General features: G+C 33.4%; 1 protein-coding gene across 1 annotated transcript in view; it reads left to right on the top strand.

The window, feature by feature from the left end:
* Brr2 (U5 small nuclear ribonucleoprotein l(3)72Ab) overlaps nt 1-19,198 on the top strand; it is a 486,889-nt gene that overhangs the window by 216,548 nt on the left and 251,143 nt on the right. Inside the window, exons 20-22 of the mRNA XM_090392214.1 lie at nt 756-860; nt 9,760-10,041; nt 16,876-17,028. Of these exons, the coding sequence (XP_090248340.1) occupies nt 756-860; nt 9,760-10,041; nt 16,876-17,028 (540 nt within the window). The remainder of the gene's footprint in view (nt 1-755; nt 861-9,759; nt 10,042-16,875; nt 17,029-19,198) is intronic.

The following is a 19,198-nucleotide window of genomic DNA, read 5'->3' as shown; positions in this document are numbered from 1 at the left end:
AGTCCCAGTGGCTTGAAAGCCCATTCATGTTCTGTGTTCTTATGGCCTTGCTTACATAGGACAAACATCTAGAAGTTTGAAAATTAGACAAAAAGAGCATATTTAAGATGTTCATAACAACAGGGATGACAGCTCAAACCTACTAGATTTCCACTTCTCCCAGTATTGAATGGGATAAGAGCTCCATACCTTACATGGAAGACAGCTTCAGTGCCTGTAACATTAAAGAGGCTACGATAGTTATCCACTCCCGAGAGTCACTTATTAGATCTTTCCACATGTCAGACTTTTCTGCTGACTTTCATACATACCTACTGAACAATTATTGACTCATGCCAGCTTCCATGCTACATGTGTGTGTGTGTGTGATGGTTCCTACATGTTCGGTTTTAGTTATGTAATGGCTCATGTTTACCACTTATTGTATTTTTTTGTTCTTACTAACCCAGAAGAAGACACTAGCATATATGGCAAAACTAGTCAGTTTAACTATCTATATTATCACAACCCATTAGATCCAGTGTCAGTTATCATTTGTCACATTTGTTTTTTTGGTCTCTTTTATTTTGTTTTATTTATTTATTTATTTATTTTTGTTATCTTTTTCTGCTAATACTTAAAATTCACACTTCATTTGTTTGAATGTATGAGTTAATCACTATGTTTTGCTTAAATAATGCTAAATTTTCATTAGAAAAAGATTAACTCTTAAAAATTTTAGACTTTTAATTTAAACCATTTTCAATTTTTAACAGATGTTAGGTCGAGCTGGACGGCCTCAGTATGACACCAAAGGAGAAGGAATCTTGATTACTAATCATAGTGAACTTCAGTATTATTTGTCACTTCTTAATCAGCAGGTAAATATTCTCATATATATATATATATATAATTATGTTATGTTAATTAATGTTGTACAAGATAAATAACATTATACTGTCATACAGTGTCTGTTCAGAAGGTATGTTTAATGTCATTACATACTGAGTAACGACTTGCAAGATTCACACTTTAGTTGCTTTCCCAGTAACTCTCTTCTGCAGCAAAACATTTTGTTCATCATTTGTGCCACTGTTGGAAACATTTTATTGAATCAGTTTTGAATTTCTCATTTTTTTTCGTCTTACATTTTCCTTTAACATTATTATAACCAGTTTAATGGGTATAAATGCAATGAAGGGAGGGGGGGGGATAACTTTATTGAAGGACAAAAGGGAGAAATTAATTAGAGTTGAAAGCCTAAACAGCAAATTTCCCAATTTGCTGTTTAGGCTTTCAACTCTAATATCACAGACATAGAAATGTCTTGAGGAAATATGGAGAAAAGAGCAAGGTTGATAATAGAGTACCTATTACATTTCTGTCTACACTTTTCCAAGTGTAGACATTACATTTCTGTCTACACTTGGACTAGTCATTTCTAACACTGTGATCCACATAAAATATCTTTGAATATTATTATGTTATTGTTGATAGTTCATGCTGATTACAGGGTATTTGAAATAGAAAAAAACTACTACTTGACCTAGTTTTGAGTAGTATAAAAATGAATAAAAGTGAGTTGAGTTTCAGCATCTCAGTCAGTAATACCCAAGGGCATTCTCTTTAGAGAATAACTTTGGTTGGAAGACCCAGGTTTGAATCCTGTCTATACATATAATCTTTATTAGAGCTTTACAGCTAAACATGGGTTAGTTAGCGTATGGAATTAACAGGGTTCCCCCTTTCCAGTAATTTGATTTTTCATCCTTCACAACAGACAAACTCCCGTCAAATACACAGTGGACTGTAGATAGTATCAACTGCCTTAAGTAGCATCAGTTAAATTTCTTTGGAGCCAAGTTATTTGGCCTTGGCAGGCCACTCAGTGTAAATTGCAATGGAAAAAAAAAAAAAGAAGAAATGGAGATGAGTATTGTATTGAAAAGAAAAATATACAATAAAGTTCTGAAATATATAGATATTAATTATTCATTTTGGTAAAATTATGGGGATTACAACAGTATTAGGAATAATTACTTTAATTTCTTGATGTTTTGAGATTCATATTAAGATCATCATCCGGAGTATACACATATATATAAACAAAGACAAGCTATATTACATTTTGAACAGTATGCCAAAGTGACAATGATCTAATCAACTGTTATTCTACTGGCCATAAAAGTAATGATAGTAAAAGTAGTGAAAAAAAACTACATCAAAGCTATATTCTATTTATAAAAAAATTTTTTAAAAGTTATAAAAAAAAATACATAGAAATTTCAGTAGATACACATTAAAACTATGTTAACACCTCCCATAGAATGAGAACATTTTTTATCAACGCGTCCAAGGATGCTTCCCCCCCTCCCCCAAACTCTAGAAGTATACCAAATTAAATATACATGAAATATACATGTAAAGCATCCATACATAAGTGAAACTGGCAGTTTTAGATAACAGAAAAGAGAACACAAAACCATATCCACTTAATCCACTAGTATCTCAGGAGGCATTCCATAGGATTGATTGGAAAGACACACAACTCTTACATCAAACAAGAACATGATACAAATCATCATCATCAAATTCCTGAGATTTACCCTCAAGGAGTGTACAGGATATGATAGTACTACATGAAAAATTTACATCATTACTAACTTCCTACCTACAATTTTCTGCCAAATCAATCTGTTATCTGTCAAAGCTACAACATTGTCAGATCTTATATTTATATATCTATCTTGTAAGGCACTTTTTACCGTATCAACCCACCTATATCTTGGTCTTCCTCTGGGTCTTTTTCCTGCCAACCTGGCAGAGAACACTTGTTTGGCTAATCTTTCCTCTCCCATTCTGTTTAAGTGACCATACCACCTGAGATTAGCTCTGCTAACGCATTCCTGGATGCTGACAATGTCAAGTTCTTTCCTAATATCCTTGTTTTTAATATGATATTTCCATTGATGCCATCTGTTCACGCCCCTAATCTTTCTCAGAACTCTCATATCTGTGGTCTTTGGTCAAATGTTTTACTACTGACCCAGCTCTCAGATCCATAAATTAAAATTGGTTTGAACACTGACTTGTATACAGCTAATTTAGTGTTTTGACCAATTTCTCTCTTATTTCATATAAATTTATTCAGTTGACTTCCTACCATACCAGCTTTGTTGATTCTGTTATCTATTTCCATATTTAATTTGCCATCTTCACTAAAAATCGTGCCTAAGTAGCTGAAATGTTTTACTTGTTCTATAGGTTCTCCAATGCTGCTGCTATTTTCAGTGCTTCTGCCTATTTTCATTATCTTTCTCTTGTTATTGCTGACCTTCATACCATATCTATCACAACAGTTATTCAATTTAGTCAGGGAATCTTGCAGACTTGTAGTGGATTTATTTAGAAGTATAACATCTGCATAAAGCAAGGAGCTGACATTAACATCTCCAATTTATATCAGGTTTAATATCACTTTCCTTCATAATGTAATCCATATAGATAATGAATAACAGTGGTGATAATGTACATCCTTGTCTGACACCAGATTTAACATTAAACCATCTCCCTGTACTTCCTACAATTCTAACTGCTGACTTACAAATCAAATAAAGACTAAGTATTGCTTGATCTACAAAACTTAAATACAGATCTTTGTTATATTCCCATGACTTATCAGCTATTTGTCGTAAAGTGAATATCTGAACCTGACAGCCTCTATTTGGCCTGAATCCAGCTTGTTCTTCACCAAGCTTCTGTTCCACAATCCTTCTGAACAGTTTCTCATGTATACTGGCATAAATCTTACCAGGAACACTCAGTAGAGAAATACCTCTGTAATTCTCACATTTTGTTTTATTTCCCTTTTTATATATTGGTACTATGAGAGCTCTACTGCAATCATGTGGGATTCATCCCTCTGTCCAGGCCCTCTGAACTATGCAGTCCAGCCACTATAAGACTTTTATGCCTCTATACTTGAGCATTTCTGGTCAAGTATCATCTATCCCAGCTGCCTTTCTACATTTCAGACTTTTGATGGCTTTTTCTACTTCAATAATGGATATGTACATCACCGGCACCTAGTCTTTTTCTTGTGTGTGCGATTAATGTTTGGCGCCTTTCCAAAAAAGTTTTTTTTGAATAAAGTGTGAATAAAATTCACACTTTATTCAAAAAAAATATTTTTTCAAAATTTCAAAAAGAAATTTCCTGTTCGAAAATTTTCAAAAAAAAAAATTCAAACAGGAAATGAAAAACAAATGAAAACCGCTTTACAGTATAATGTTACCTGCAGATTAGTCCTGCTTATACAATTTTTTTTTTACATGGAACTCAACAATTAATCATAAGTTGATTTATGATACATCAAAAAATAAAAAACTATTTTAGGTATATTTTCATAAATTTTAATCAAAAATTACCATGATATAATTGGGTCCAGGTTACAATTTCAGAATTTATTTGTTCGTTTCTGGGAGATCTGAAGGGGCCCGAACGGAAGACGATGCACATTCATAATTATATTTACCATTTGTTGTTCATTTAAACTCTTATCTCATATTTTTTGACATCTTTTAGGCGCCTGTGTATATTGCACACTTTGCACATGCCACCAGCTGGTCCTAGATATGTATTCCTGATTGCATGTCTGGTCAGTGTTTTTTGTCACTGTGCCATCATCACTGCTAGTTTCATTTAGCAATTTTTCAAAGTAATTACTCCATACTTCAAGGATATCTTTTTCTCCAGTTTTCATATCACCTTTATCATCTCTAATTCCTTTTACAGCACTCTTTCCTCCATTTCTAAGCTTATTCAACAACCTCCAGAATAGCTTGCCACCTTCTTGATATTTATTTTCTATGTTCTTACCAAAGTCTTCCCATGACTTTTGTTTAGCTATTTTTACACAGTGATTAGCTTTCTTACATCTGTGTCTGTATTCTCTAAGAGCACAAGCTGACTTACTTGCCAGGAACTTTTGATATGCTTTCTTGTTTTCCTTCACTTGGTTAATAATATATTTTTGTTTTCATGCTCTACTAGTTTTGCGAACAATTCACTTCATAAGGGAAAATAGTCAATAGAACAGTTAACAAGGCAATCCATCAAGAATCATATAATGCCAGATTTCTCCCATTTTCTTGCTATCAGGACATCTTGCACAACTGGTAAGCCCTCAGCAAGGTGGGCTGTTTTATAAGAAACACAAATTTATGTGCTACAGACTGCATAAATTTACCTACATCTTGGGATTGTTTTTTCTGACATCTTGACATCAAATATCTGTTTTGCTAACCTTTCTTCTCCCATTTGGCTTAAGTAACCACCTTGGATTAGGTCTTTTCACACATTCTTGAAACTATAAGAATATAGAAAATGAATATCATGTGATGGTGGTGAAATGTTTTTGAGGCTAGTAAGAAAACTTAAAAATTGGTGAAAGAAAATTGGAAAGGAATCCAAGATCATAAAGGTGACAAAAATATTCTATTCTTTAGTCTGAAGATTAAAGATGAGAATATTCTGGATATCCTTGTCTTCCACAATTGAGGATGAGGACATCTTCATTCTCATTTTTAAGAAATGTAATTACTTTTAAGAAAAATTGTCATTCTAAGATTATTGCAGTAGAGCTCTCATTCTGTCACTTTATTAAAGAGGGAAATAAAACAATATGTTGAAAGAGGAATTTCCTTACTGTGTTCCAGAATAAATTTATACAAGCATCCCTAAGTAAAGGATAAGAACAATTAGTAATGAACAAAGGATTTAGACAAACAAGTTTTGTTAAGATTAAGACCAGATTTTTATCTTGTGACAAATAGTAAATAAATCTGTTTAGGTTTTGCTGATCTTAAAAAAAGCATATGATAGGGTGTATTAAGGAAAAGCTCTTCAAAAACACTAAAGCTGTATGGTGTAAATGGAACTTTATACAGAAAACATACACAGCATATACAGTAATTCTTCAGTTATCCAATATCAGTGGGAAGTCAATTTCCTGGTTACACTTACGTGGTACTGGACTAGAAGTAAGTTAACATAATACCCCATTGCAGGTTAGATAATTGAGAGATCATTATACTTAAATTGCAAATTGGGCAGAATTGAAGGACATGCTTATAAAAGGCAATTTGATACTAAAATAGACAGGGTTCTATGCTATCTCGACTATTATATTTAAGTTCTTGAGTCATTGTTGAATCTTGAATGTTTAATCAATGCAGGAGATTATCCTCGAAAAAAAAGTATACAGCTAAACATGTTAATTTAAATCAAATAATTGCCTTATTTGCACATGGTATATGAAAATTTGTCATGAGACTAAAACCGTGGACCTTAAAAGAAAAGGAAAAAAACTGCATTCTAATTTAATGAACTCATAGAATAGGCTGAAGAACCCATTGCACAAGTAAAATGTTTCTTTAGAAAAATGAGGGAAATGAAACATGGAAGAATAGTTGTAGAATCACGAAAAATTAAGATGTTAGAAAAAAACATGACATTGTTAACGTTCAGAAATGTGATCAGTGCTAATCTTAGATGCTAATAAAGAGAATGAAAGTGGAAAGATTAGTTGAATAAGTGTTTGATGCCAGGATGATAGGAAAAAGACCTGGAGGAAGGCTATGATCTAGGTGGGTTGATTCAGTTAGAAAACTAAAATATAAGATCTGGCAAATAAAACTAATCTGGAAAAAACTGTTGGGAAGTCAGTAATAATGTAAATAAACATGATCACATGACACTATCATAGTATCTTTTATACACTCATGGGTACATATCAGGAATCTGATGACGATGATTATAATTATATTAATTAAAACAATGGATGACATGTGAAATTAATTATTTAAAAGTAAAATTTAAAATGAAAATTCTCAAGAGGAGAATTCTAGATGTGAGATGTACAAAAGTAATATGTATAAATTTGCACTGAGAGTGGATTTTGTAGTACCACTTCATAAGTCAAGTGAGTAAATTATATCTTGACAAGAAATTATATTGTTTAATCCTTTATCCAAGTGTGTGTAAATGAAAGTTTGTGCTAAGTATCTTCACAGCCTGTACTACACTTGTTTATAGAAACTGTTTATGGAAAACTAGATTGCCCTTTGCTATCCCACTATGAAGAATCTCCTTTTTTATGTCTGTTGCTATGCATTATGTAGAATAATTGTTATTCTAATATAATTTACTTTCTAACCAAGTGAAAATGCTGGTTACAGCTTCATGTGCATCTCTTCATAAGACGTCAACAAACAAATTCTCGCAAAGCATTTTGTACAGTAAAGACTAAGGTTATATGCCATTTTGCTAGAGGTTATTGAAAAGCAAATTATCTAAACACCAGTCTACTTTTGTAGCATAAATCATAAATGCCTATCATATCTGATGATCCTGCTTTTCCACAGCAAACCATATATTTGTTTCAGGAGAGCAGAATCATTTATGCTTATTATTGCTGTACTCCACTTGTTACTTCATACACTAGGAATGAATGCAAAACTACCCTTAGAAAAATTCATGCTGTCATTTCAATGTAAGCAGGAGAATTCTTTTCAGTATTAATCCTGTTATGACACAGTGAAAGGATAATTACAAGTACAAGCCTTTTTTTTACCATGAGCTATAACTGTTAACTACTAAAAAATATTTTTTCCATGAAGCTTCTAAGGTTTCTAGTGGTCATAGAATAAGGAGCCTCATTTGGAACACTAGCTCATATCTGTCATGTACTGGTCACACTCTTCTGACCATTTAGACAGTTGCAACTTGTGGTAGACTCATTTTAATCAACATGTTTCTCATTTTCCTTATCACAGGGTGGTATAGCTCATACACAGGCACTCATCACATCAATAATTTAACATTGTTACACCCTGATACCTTAAGAATGTAGAATTCCCAGTTATCATGGTGTAACATGAAGAGAAAATAAAATAAAACCCTTGTATAAAAGCTAATAGATGAATTATTTAAAAGAAAGAAAAATATTCTTGCATCCAAGTAAAATATATAACAAGAAAAAAGTGTTTGTTCAACTAACTAATAAAAGAAGGAATATATTAGTGTTGTGATATAAAAAAAAAAAAAATTAGCTAAGTAAGACAAAGGATTAGTCATAAGGAATTGTATGTGAGAGGCTAGAGATTAAAATATTAAGTAAATTCTTAAAAATTTGGAAGGGGAATTAATTTAGAGGCTAGCAAAGATAAACAATAGACTATCGCTCAGGGTCAATTCCCGGATTTGAGACATCGTCACGGGCTCGCCGACCAAAGGATGTTTGGCAGAAAAACGCCACCCTAATTGGTCGGTGAAGTCGAATCAAGTAAGGGGCGGAGAAAAGAAATTAAAGAAGGTGCCGTTAGGAGTCAAGGTATAAAAGGGTTACCCCCCCCCCCCCCACGAGGCTTTTTCCTGGATAGTTTCTTTACGAGCTCCTTCGTGAAGAAACTATCCAGGAAAGGGTAGCAGGATTGGAGTTACATCTCCGTCCGACACAACGAGGGAACAAGTAGTGAGCGGAATTTCGATTCCGTATTTCCTATGGTAAGAAACGAGGGATGCCATTTAGCTAAAGGAAAGAAGGTATTATCTATGTGTTTCATCGTCCAGTGAAAAAGAAATCTGTAAAAAAGTCGATGTCCACGTGATGAGTTTCACAGCCATTGTATAGATGATTCAAAGTGTGTCCTTAATTCAAGAACGAAAAGTTAAGATCGCGTAAGCACAGTTTAATACCAAAAGAACTTAGGAGTAACAGATGATAGAAGAGATCATACCAGGATAGTTCAATCGGAAAAAGGTAGAGGCCAATATAGAAAACTCGAGTAAAGGGTACTGTAAAATCTCGTGTTAACTGAGAATCGTCTGTAATTGTAATCATTATTCTATTACTGAACTGTTGAAGAGACTAAGGAAATTTATACTAGGACTTTAGTACATGACTGATTATAATGAAAGTATGCTTGTTAATGTTAATATTATATAAGTAATTATGTGTCCTGAGATTTATGCATGTGTATTGTAACTTATAGGAAAGTTTTAAATGTCAAAGTTATGTGTTAACACAGTGAAAGGATCGCAATACTCATATAGGATCATAGCCAAATTACTTGTGATAAGCTAATGTTATTGTGTAAATGTTTTCTTAGTGTTGAATTGAATTATATTAGAAATTGAATTGTACCATACTAATGAGTTTAATAAACCTTTGTTCATTGATAAAACAGCTGAAATTGCTGCCCAATGCACCACTTGAAAAACATACGAATCTAATTACGCGGGAAATTAATGTGTCAAAAAAAAAACGAGATAAAGTGTCACGACTGCAATATTGTTTCACATTCAGACATATTTTAGTAATTGCTCCTTGTTTTTGTATTTAATATCTCAAACTAAATGTCCCAAAAGGCACAGTATAATATAAATATTAAGGACACTAAGGGGAGAAATAGCTTAAATATTTGTATTTTGGGGTGTATCTCGTGCATAGATAATAGTGGAACATAGATAAGCAGAATTTCACTATATAGAATAATAATCATAAATTGGGACACAACAACATGACTACAGATAAGCAGATTTCTAGCTGCTGAATTATTAACAGTCATTTCAGAGATCCCTTAGAGCTTTCCCACACATTTCATAAATAAAGTTTTCTTTGTGTGTATGTGTTTATAATCGTAATAAATATTTAATCATTTTTTGACTCTATAGCATGATTAACTTTGTAATAGTGATATACTGTTTTATTTTGTTTAGCTACCAATTGAAAGTCAGTTGATCAGCAGGTTACCTGATATGCTGAATGCAGAAATTGTACTTGGAAATATTCAGAACATGAAAGAGGCATCAACTTGGTTAGGATATACCTATCTTTACATTAGAATGCTAAGAGCACCTACTTTATATGGAATCTCTCATGATGCATTAAAAGATGATATTTTGCTGGAAAAACACAGAGCAGATCTTGTTTATACAGCAGCAACTATGTTGGATAAAAGTAATCTTCTTAAATTTGATAAGAAGTCAGGCAATTTTCAGGTATAGTACTTTTTAAATACTTTATTGAATATTATATTATGTATCTAGGTAATCCTATAGAAAAAAACATGGACATTTTCCCAGAAATAATACCTATAGAAAAGTTTGCTTTCATAGCTATGTGGCCTGAAGAAAGAATGCTGTTAGTTCAGTTCTAGTCATCAACAAGAAGAACTTTTCTAGGAAAATATTTTGCCAATTTTCAAGTTAGTAGGTTGCCATCCTTTCTGCTGAATCTTTTGCACAGCAGATAAATTGCTTTGGAGACTATCTGAGTGTGGAACAGATTGAAAGTTTGTCATATATTATATTCATTTTCATAGACTGTGTTGAACAGTATTTTATTCTATTATATTTATGCACATTACAGTACGTTTTTCTTTCTCTTCAAAGAGTTAAAAATAAAAACTGAATTAATATTATATTAATGAATTAAGCAGCAAGAAAGAAAATGGTAACAATAACACAGAATATTTGGAATAGACTAATAGTGTTGTGCATGTGCAATTTTCTTTTGTACTGTGATGCATAGTTTCATATCTGTTTCAGTGTTTAATGAAGGAAAACCAAAGCTGATGTTGGATTGTGCCTTGTTTCTTGTTATGTCAATTAGGATTTTTAAAAGTTCTGATGACTTTTGAATGCTCTGACAAAAAAAAATTGTAATCCATTATTATTATTATTGTTTATTATGGGCCATTATTATTTTTTTTATCTTCACTGTCTGTACCATATAGCACATTCCACATGAACGACTGATATTTTCTACTTTTGGTTATTTGAGTGATGAATAGTTGGGTTTTGAAGAACACCAAAGGAGACCTAAAATCTTATTTAATGGGGAGAAAAGCTTTATTACTTGCTGACTCAGTATCTTTGATACTGAGTCAGCAAGTAATAAATACAATGGAGCAATATCTATAGTCTTGTTTTTTCTGTCCATCTGTTTGTCTAAAAGATTGTAAGTTGTTAGTCACATTGTGGGCATGCGAAGTAGAGGCATAATCGAGTCGATTATAGGTTTTGGCATTGAATTAGTTTGACTTTTTTTTTTTTTTTGACATAATCACCTATGTCCATGACTACTGCAACACTTTTGCTTTTATTGCTATTATGTTGTTGTTGTTGCTTTGTATCTTGAGCATTTGCTATTCCATTTTTGAGATATTTCTGCATTGTTGTTTGGATGTAGATTACATCTGCAACATAATTTGATAATTTTCTTAGCTTTCTCCCAGCAATGCCAGTGATGTCAACTTTGAAGATGTTAGATGGAGATAAGGCAAGTTGAAACCTTTAAGTACGGTGTAAGTACATACAAGAATGTAATGATCATGTCCTTGTTCTGGAATAAATGCTTCGTGTGCTGTTTCTTTCTCAGCCATTAAGTTTTTGAATTGTTTCTTTAGTTTGTCATTAATGGCTTCAGATGAAGAAACTTCATCTGAAAAGAGTCTCTATATTGTGCCAGAGTTACAGTGTGTGAGAAATTAAAGATAGGAAACTAGCTATCCAGTTGCAAAGAGCAGAAGACATACCACAAGATGTATGTTGGTAAGTAGCCTTTTTGCAAAACACTATCAAATGCAATGCCCTGATGATTGACCATACAAGTTTCTGCACAACTTTCTTGACTTCTGTTTAAATGTGAGTAATCTATTCAAGGAGTCTTTTGTGGATTGAGGTGTAATCTATGTTAGTGGTCACTCTTTTGTTTGCCCAATTGGTCAAGTGTGTATCATACTCGCTCTTCAACTGGTAGGCTATGGGTCCAAATTCCACCTTGGGCATGGATGCTTTTGAATATATTTGGGTGGTAGAGGATTTCATTGCTTGCTGTTGAGACTACTACTACCATGCTTACTGGAGGCATAAGGTGTCTTGAAAAGTGTTTGATCTCTAGAGTACCCCCCCAACTCCTTGATTTTTAGTCTGTCATGTTGATAAAGGTTTGTAAACTTTCATGACTGAGAGACATTGAATCTGGGATAACTAATTGATTGGCTTGGCTATTTAGCTTCATGATTTTCAAGAGTATAGATTTTAAGACAATGGAGTGATAGTTATCTTTTATTTCTATTCTTTGAGATAGGCTGCATGTAGGTTTTCTTGTGTTGTGGAGCAGATGACCTTCATATTGATGACTGTATTTATTCATTATTTTCAAGAAAACAGATGTGAAGGCCATTAGAATGATAACTTAATGCTGACTTTTATTTCTGTTGTTTTTTGTAGTGTAGAGTAGATGACAACAAGAGTAAGAGACTGTAAAGATGATATTAAAAGGGTGTTCATTCTGGAGCACAGAATTTCAGGGTAGTTGGGGGGTGGGGAGTACCATCAAGACAAGACCTGTTGGTATGCAGTTTTTTTTTTTTTTTCCTAAAGATCAGAAAGAAGTATACAGATGTGTGTTCTTGAATAGTGGGAGGCAGTTTGGTATATTAGAATGTATATAATTTTATTTAACATGATTTAAGTCCTGCATAATTTTAAGTCATGCAACAAAAATGTGTTTCTTATGCATATCAGACAGTAAAGCAATTGCAAGATTAATTAGCATTCTTGTCATCAAGCTTGTGTGTATTGTTATCCATTGTAATGATTCCAGTATAACCATGTTATAAGTGTGAAAGTAGAAACTTATTTTATACCTTCGTCCAGTTCTTATACAACATAACATACTTCATCAGGAATAGAGTTAAATATCAATTTGAAAGTATATAGTACCAGGTTGAATTTTAAAACCTAAAGTGACATTAATGGAATTGTTATGTGCATATTGTATCAGCAGAAATATATTATATAATTAGCAGAAGTGTTTGTAATGAATGGTTACAATTAAAAAACAGTAATAACTTTTAAAAACAAAAACCAACTTTTTCAGCAAAGATGCAAGAAAACATACTATAAAGGTGCTTTCACTTCAGAAACATCACAGAAAAAATAGTAGGTTAAAAGAGTATGACCTCACTCTTGCCTTCACATTTATGAAAAGAATCTTGATGATGCTTAGGTTTCCTGTATATACAAATGGAATGTTTGAGAGAAATTTGCATGAAAGAACATAGTGATCATAAAAGAAATGAAAAAATAATTAAACCAAGGCTATTCCACAAAAACCAAAGAAAGCAAAGCTGTTCATGTTTTTTAATAAGCACTTGTTTTCTACTTTTGTTTGCATCTGCAGCATACTCTCATTATTATTAAATTCCTTATTGTATATAATGATGGATTCATTCAGAATCTCATATTCATTCTATTGTCTTCATTGCTTTCTAATGTTATCTCTTTGCTGAAAGACAGAAAAAGTGGTTTGCAGACTGTGCTTCTTCAGGAAAGCATTATAGATACATTTATATAGAACCCCTTATTCCTTATAGCATTTAGGAAAAGGTAACTTAAACTTTGTGAGCTCTTTCGTTTCATTTCTTTTTTATCTTTTTATTTATATTAAATCTATGAAAATTTAAAAGTGATTAATAAACTAGTAAATAAAAAATTATTAAAATATCGACAATTTCTTCTATAAAAGGCCTTATTATTTATTTTACTCAACATCACCAGAGTTAAAGATCGGTACTATCAACGTAAGAAGCCTGAATGGCAAAGAAATGGAGCTAGCTGAGGAATTAGATAAGTACCAGATCGACATAATAGGGGTGACTGAAACAAAAAAGACTAAAACTGGTGAGATCTTTCTGAGCACTAAATACAAAATGTTATATTCAGGCAATGACAATCAAGGAAAAGAAGGAGTAGCCATAGTATTCAACACAAAATACGAGGCTAATCTTCTTGAATGGCAGTCAGTCTCAAGTAGAGTAATGTGGGCAAATATGAGAATGGGGAACTGGACAATGAGACTTATTTGTGCCTATGGTCCCACAGAAGGTTCTACTAAGGTAGAAGTCGAGGAGCTTTTTGAGGCTTTAGAAAAAGCAACTGACACAATGAAAAATGAAAAGTTAGTCCTTGGTGGGGATCTAAATAGCAGAGTAGGAAATGATTGTGAGACATACAAAAATATTTTGGGAAAATTTGGAGAAAAGAGCAAAGCTAATAATAATGGCAAATATCTGTTGGATTTCTGCTCAGAACATGGACTGGTTATTACTAACACCATGTTCCAACATAAATATGTGCACAAATTCACATGGAGAGAAGAGGCTAGGAATAAGAAAAGTCTCATCGACTATGTTATTGTTGATAGTGATGTTTTCTCCCTGGTGCATGACACCAGAGTATACAGAGGATTTGAAATTGGAAGTGATCACTATTTAGTCTTGAGCAGGATAAAATTAAATTTCATATTGAAAAGAATAACATGCAAGAAAGTTTTAAAGCGAATAAAAGTTGAGCAGCTCTCAGATGTGAACTGTAGACTAAAATACACAAAGATTATTGAAGAAAAAATGAAAGAGTTTGAGTACAGGAATCAAACCTTGGAGATTCAGTGGCAAACTCTGAAGAAAACATTGATTGATTCTGCCAGAGAGGCATGTGGTGAGGTTGTGTGCAAGGATAAAAAAATCAGAACTCCCTGGTGGACACAGGAAGTTAAAGAGGCAGTGAAGGAAAAGAAGAAAGCATATCAAAAGTTCCTGTCAAATAAGTTAGCTTGTGCTCTTAGAGAATATAGAGACAAATGCAAGAATGCTAAACACTGTGTAAAACTAGCCAAACAAAAGTCATGGGAGGACTTTGGCAAGAATATAGAAAATAAATATCAAGAAGGTGGCAAAATATTCTGGAGGTTGTTGAAGAAGCTTAAGAATGGAGGAAAGAGTGCTGTAAAAGGAATTAGAGATGATGAAGGTGACATGAAAACAGGAGAAAAAGATATCCTTGAAGTATGGAGTAATTACTTTGAAAACTTGCTAAATGAAACAAGCAGTGATGACAGCAGCACAGTGGTAAAAAACACTGACCAGGCATGCAGTCAGGAATACATATGCATACTTGAAGTAGAAAAAGCCATCAAAGGCTTGAAATGTGGAAAGGCATCAGGAGTAGATGATATTTGACCAGAAATGCTGAAGTATGGTGGTATAAGAGTCTTACAGTGGCTGCACTGCATAGTTCAGAAAGCCTGGACAGAGGGACGGATTCCCGATGATTGGAGTAGAGCTCTCATAGTACCCATATATAAAAAGGGAAATAAAACTGCATGTGAGAATTACAGAGGTATTTCCCTACTGAGTGTTCCTGGCAAGATCTATGCAAGTATACTTGAGAAAGGGTTGAGAAGAATTGTGGAACAAAAGCTTGGTGAAGAACAAGCTGGATTCAGGCCAAATAGAGGCTGTCAGGATCAGATCTTCACTTTCCGACAAATAGTCGAGAAAGCATGGGAATATAACAAAGATCTGTATTTAAGTTTTGTCGATTTGGAAAAGGCATATGACAGGGTGCCAAGAGAGAAGCTATTCAATACGCTGCAGTTATATGGTGTCAATGGGGCATTATATCAAGCAGTACTTAGTCTTTATTTGAATTGTAAGTCAGCAGTTAGAATTGAAGAAAGTACAGGAAAATGGTTTAATGTTAAATCTGGTGTGAGACAAGGATGTACATTATCCCCTCTGTTATTCATTATCTATATGGATCACATTATGAAGGAAAGTGGTATTAAACATGATATCAAAATTGGAGATGTTAATGTCAGCTCTTTGCTTTATGCAGACGATGTTATATTTCTAAATAAATCTACTACAAGTCTGCAAGATTCTCTGAATAAATTGAATAGCTGTTGTAATAGATATGGTATGAAGGTCAGCAATAAAAAGACAAAGACAATGAAAATAGGCAGAATCATTGAAAATGTCAACTGTGTTGTGAATGGAGAACCTGTGGAACAAGTAAAACATTTCAGCTACTTAGGCACGATTTTTAGTCAAGATGGTAAATTAAATATAGAAATAGACAACAGAATCAGCCAAGCTGGTATGGTGGGTAGTCAATTGAATAAATTCATATGGAATAAGAGAGAAATTAGTCGGAACACTAAATTAGCTGTATACAAGACAGTGTTCAAACCAGTTTTAACTTATGGATCTGAGAGCTGGGTCAGAAGTAAAACACTTGACCAAAGACTAGAGACCACAGATATGAGAGTCCTGAGAAAGATTATAGGCGTGAACAGATGACATCAATTTCAATATCATATTAAAAACGAGGATATTAGGAAAGAACTTGACATTGTCAGCATCCGGGAATGTGTTAGCAGAGCTAATCTCAGGTGGTATGGTCACTTAAACAGAATGGGCGAGGAAAGATTAGCAAAACAAGTGTTCTCTGCCAGGTTGGCAGCGAAACGACCCAGAGGAAGACCAAGATATAGGTTAATTGATACAGTACAAAGTGCTTTAGATGATATAAATATAAGATCTGATAATGTTGGAGTCTTGACAAGTAACAGACTGATTTGGAGGAAAATTGTAGATAGGAAATTAATAATGATGTAATTTTTTTCATGTAGTACTATCATATCCTGTACACCCCTTGAGGGTACATGGCAGGAATTTGATGATGATTTTTTTTTTTTTTTGACTCATCCACAAAAGTTAAGGATATAGAAATAAATTAAAATTTCCTCATAGAAAAATTAGGGAAATTTTGCAGTTTACATTAAAAATACTCATTAAGCAATGAAAACACTCATCTGTTATATAATTGCATGTGAAGTATAGAAGAGGTTTATTTAGGGCTAATGCAGAAACTCTGCATGTGCATAATAACTATTGAATTTAAATTTAATTTAGCTTAAAAGTATATACACTTCTCATATTAGTTTATTTATAGATTGTGTAATTTTGAACAATTACTTTGCAGATTACAGAACTTGGAAGAATAGCAAGCCATTTCTATTGCACTCATGAAACAATGGCTACATACAGCCATCTTTTGAAGCCAACACTTAGCGAAATTGAGCTGTTTAGAGTGTTCTCTCTCTCTGCAGAATTTAAGAGTGTTGCCATTAGGGAAGTATGTAATAATTTCTTGTTAGTGAGTAATTCGTTAATTATTTGAAGATTTTAAAATTGAAGATGTTCATTTAATAAGTACAGATTTGTGTTTTGACATTAATGGCACATTCATGCATACACACTTATCTACATAGAAAAAGCAACTTTGAAAGCCTTATAGCTTTTTTATTGAAAAATGCAAAATGTAATTACACAGGTCATAATTGATATACTTGAGTTTCATATGCTCTTGAAATGTAATCTCGACATATTAGGATATATAATGTGATGTAATTGTCATTCCTTTCTTTTTTGTAACGGTATGGTGTACCAGCACCTTTATATCAACCATGATGTTTTGACAAATGGGTACTTTGTAAATGTGTAGTTTTTACACATTTATCTAGTATACCAAAGAAAAACGTCACTGGCTGTCACAGTGACATGTAGTTTTTCTTCACATAATCTTCTAAGTTATCAGGATACAGAGGCTTCTGCTGATGTACTCTTTCAGCTGATAAATGTGTAGCACTGCTTTTGTGGAGTATGTTTTTTACTTTTGCATAAAATCACAGAAGAACCAGGAAATGGATTCATCTCTACTCATCCAGCGGTCTCATGAAGGAATGATCATCATGAGACTGCTGATAAATGAGATTATGTTGGCAGTATTGTAATTGAGGTGCCATAAATATACATTGGCCTGTCACAGATTTCTCTGCAGAGAAGAATGATTAAAAAATGTGCAAGCATCAAACATTAACTTTTGGACTATCTCTTTCATCTCATGGGTGAGATGTGGACTCTCTTCATATGTGGGTGGTTTGAAAAGTTCTTGGCCTAATAGTGAAAAAACAAATTTATAATTTAAAAATTATTTTTATTTTTCAACATAATCTCCCTTAAGACTAATACCTTTATTTCAGCGATGCTCCAGCACCATTATCCCGTTCCTGTAGCGGTTCTCAGTAAGATCCAAAATACCCCTCTACAGCTGCAATCACCTCTTGCCTCTTGATTTGAAAAAAAACGCTGACCAGTGAGGAAGAGTTTTAGTTTTGGGAAGAGTTAGAAGTCAGAGGTAGCCAAATCTGGAGAATAGGGTGGATGTTCCAACAATATTATATTGCAGATCGCTTAATTTTCCCATTGCCAAAACACCTTTGTGGGCAGGTACATTGTCCTGATGAAAGATGATTTTTTTTATTCTGCAAACCAGGTCTTTTCTCACTAATTTTTTTGTCTAGTCTTGTTAAAAGATTGGAATATTCCCCAGTTATTGTTTTACCCTTTTCAAGATAATTAATAAACAAAATGCCTTTAGCATTCCAAAACACCGATGCGATGATCTTTCCTGCTGATGGAACCTACTTTGTCTTCTTTTGCGCTGAACAACGGGCTTCTGTCCACTGTTTGGATTCTGGTGTGTAATAGTGAATCCAGGTCTCATCCATAGTAATAAATCGACACACAAATTCAGTTTTATTCTTGTTAAAACACTCGAAGCACTGTTTAGAGATTTTCATGCAGGTGCGTTTTTGATCTGCTGTTAGCAAGCGCGGCATCCATCTTGCGCAAAGCTTTTTAATTTTCAATTCTCCATGCAAAATATATCCTACGTTCTTTTGAAATGCCTATAGTTTCAACAATTTCATGCACTTTTACTCGCTGGTCATCCAATACCATATCGTGCACTTGATCATGATTTCTGGTGTTAAACGTCCTTTACGTGGTTCATCTTCAAGGCTGGTACAGGCACTTTTAAATTCTGCAGCCTATTTCTTAATTGTCGAAAACAGTGGAGAAGAGTGCCCATGAAATTTTATGAACTTCGAATGAATTTCTTTTGCCATTAAACCTTCTTTTACAAAGAATTTTATAACCGATACTCAGTTTTATTCATTTCAAGGGATATAGAGAACATTTTTGCTTCAGACAGCTGTATAAACAAACCACTTGATAGAATTTGCAATTTCACATGGATGCTTATGACTGATGTACCAACTTAGAAAAAAAAAATCTTGCCGATAGTGTTGCCATCTATGATCAAGGCCTAGAACTTTTCAGAACACCCCCATATATGATAGTTCAGTTTACTCAGCCATGGGTTAAAGTTTACATTGTCATAGATCATGACAAGATTTAGATACTCCAGAATGTAATTCAGAATGCCTAGCATGTGTATGTCT

This window comes from Typopeltis vanoorti, chromosome 5, assembly GCF_054136105.1.
Source record: "Typopeltis vanoorti isolate ZY-2024b chromosome 5, IOZ_Tvanoo_1.0, whole genome shotgun sequence".
NCBI classification, from domain to species: domain Eukaryota; kingdom Metazoa; phylum Arthropoda; class Arachnida; order Uropygi; family Thelyphonidae; genus Typopeltis; species Typopeltis vanoorti.
Note: the sequence above shows the minus strand (reverse complement) of the source record. Positions and strands in the feature narration are given on the sequence as shown.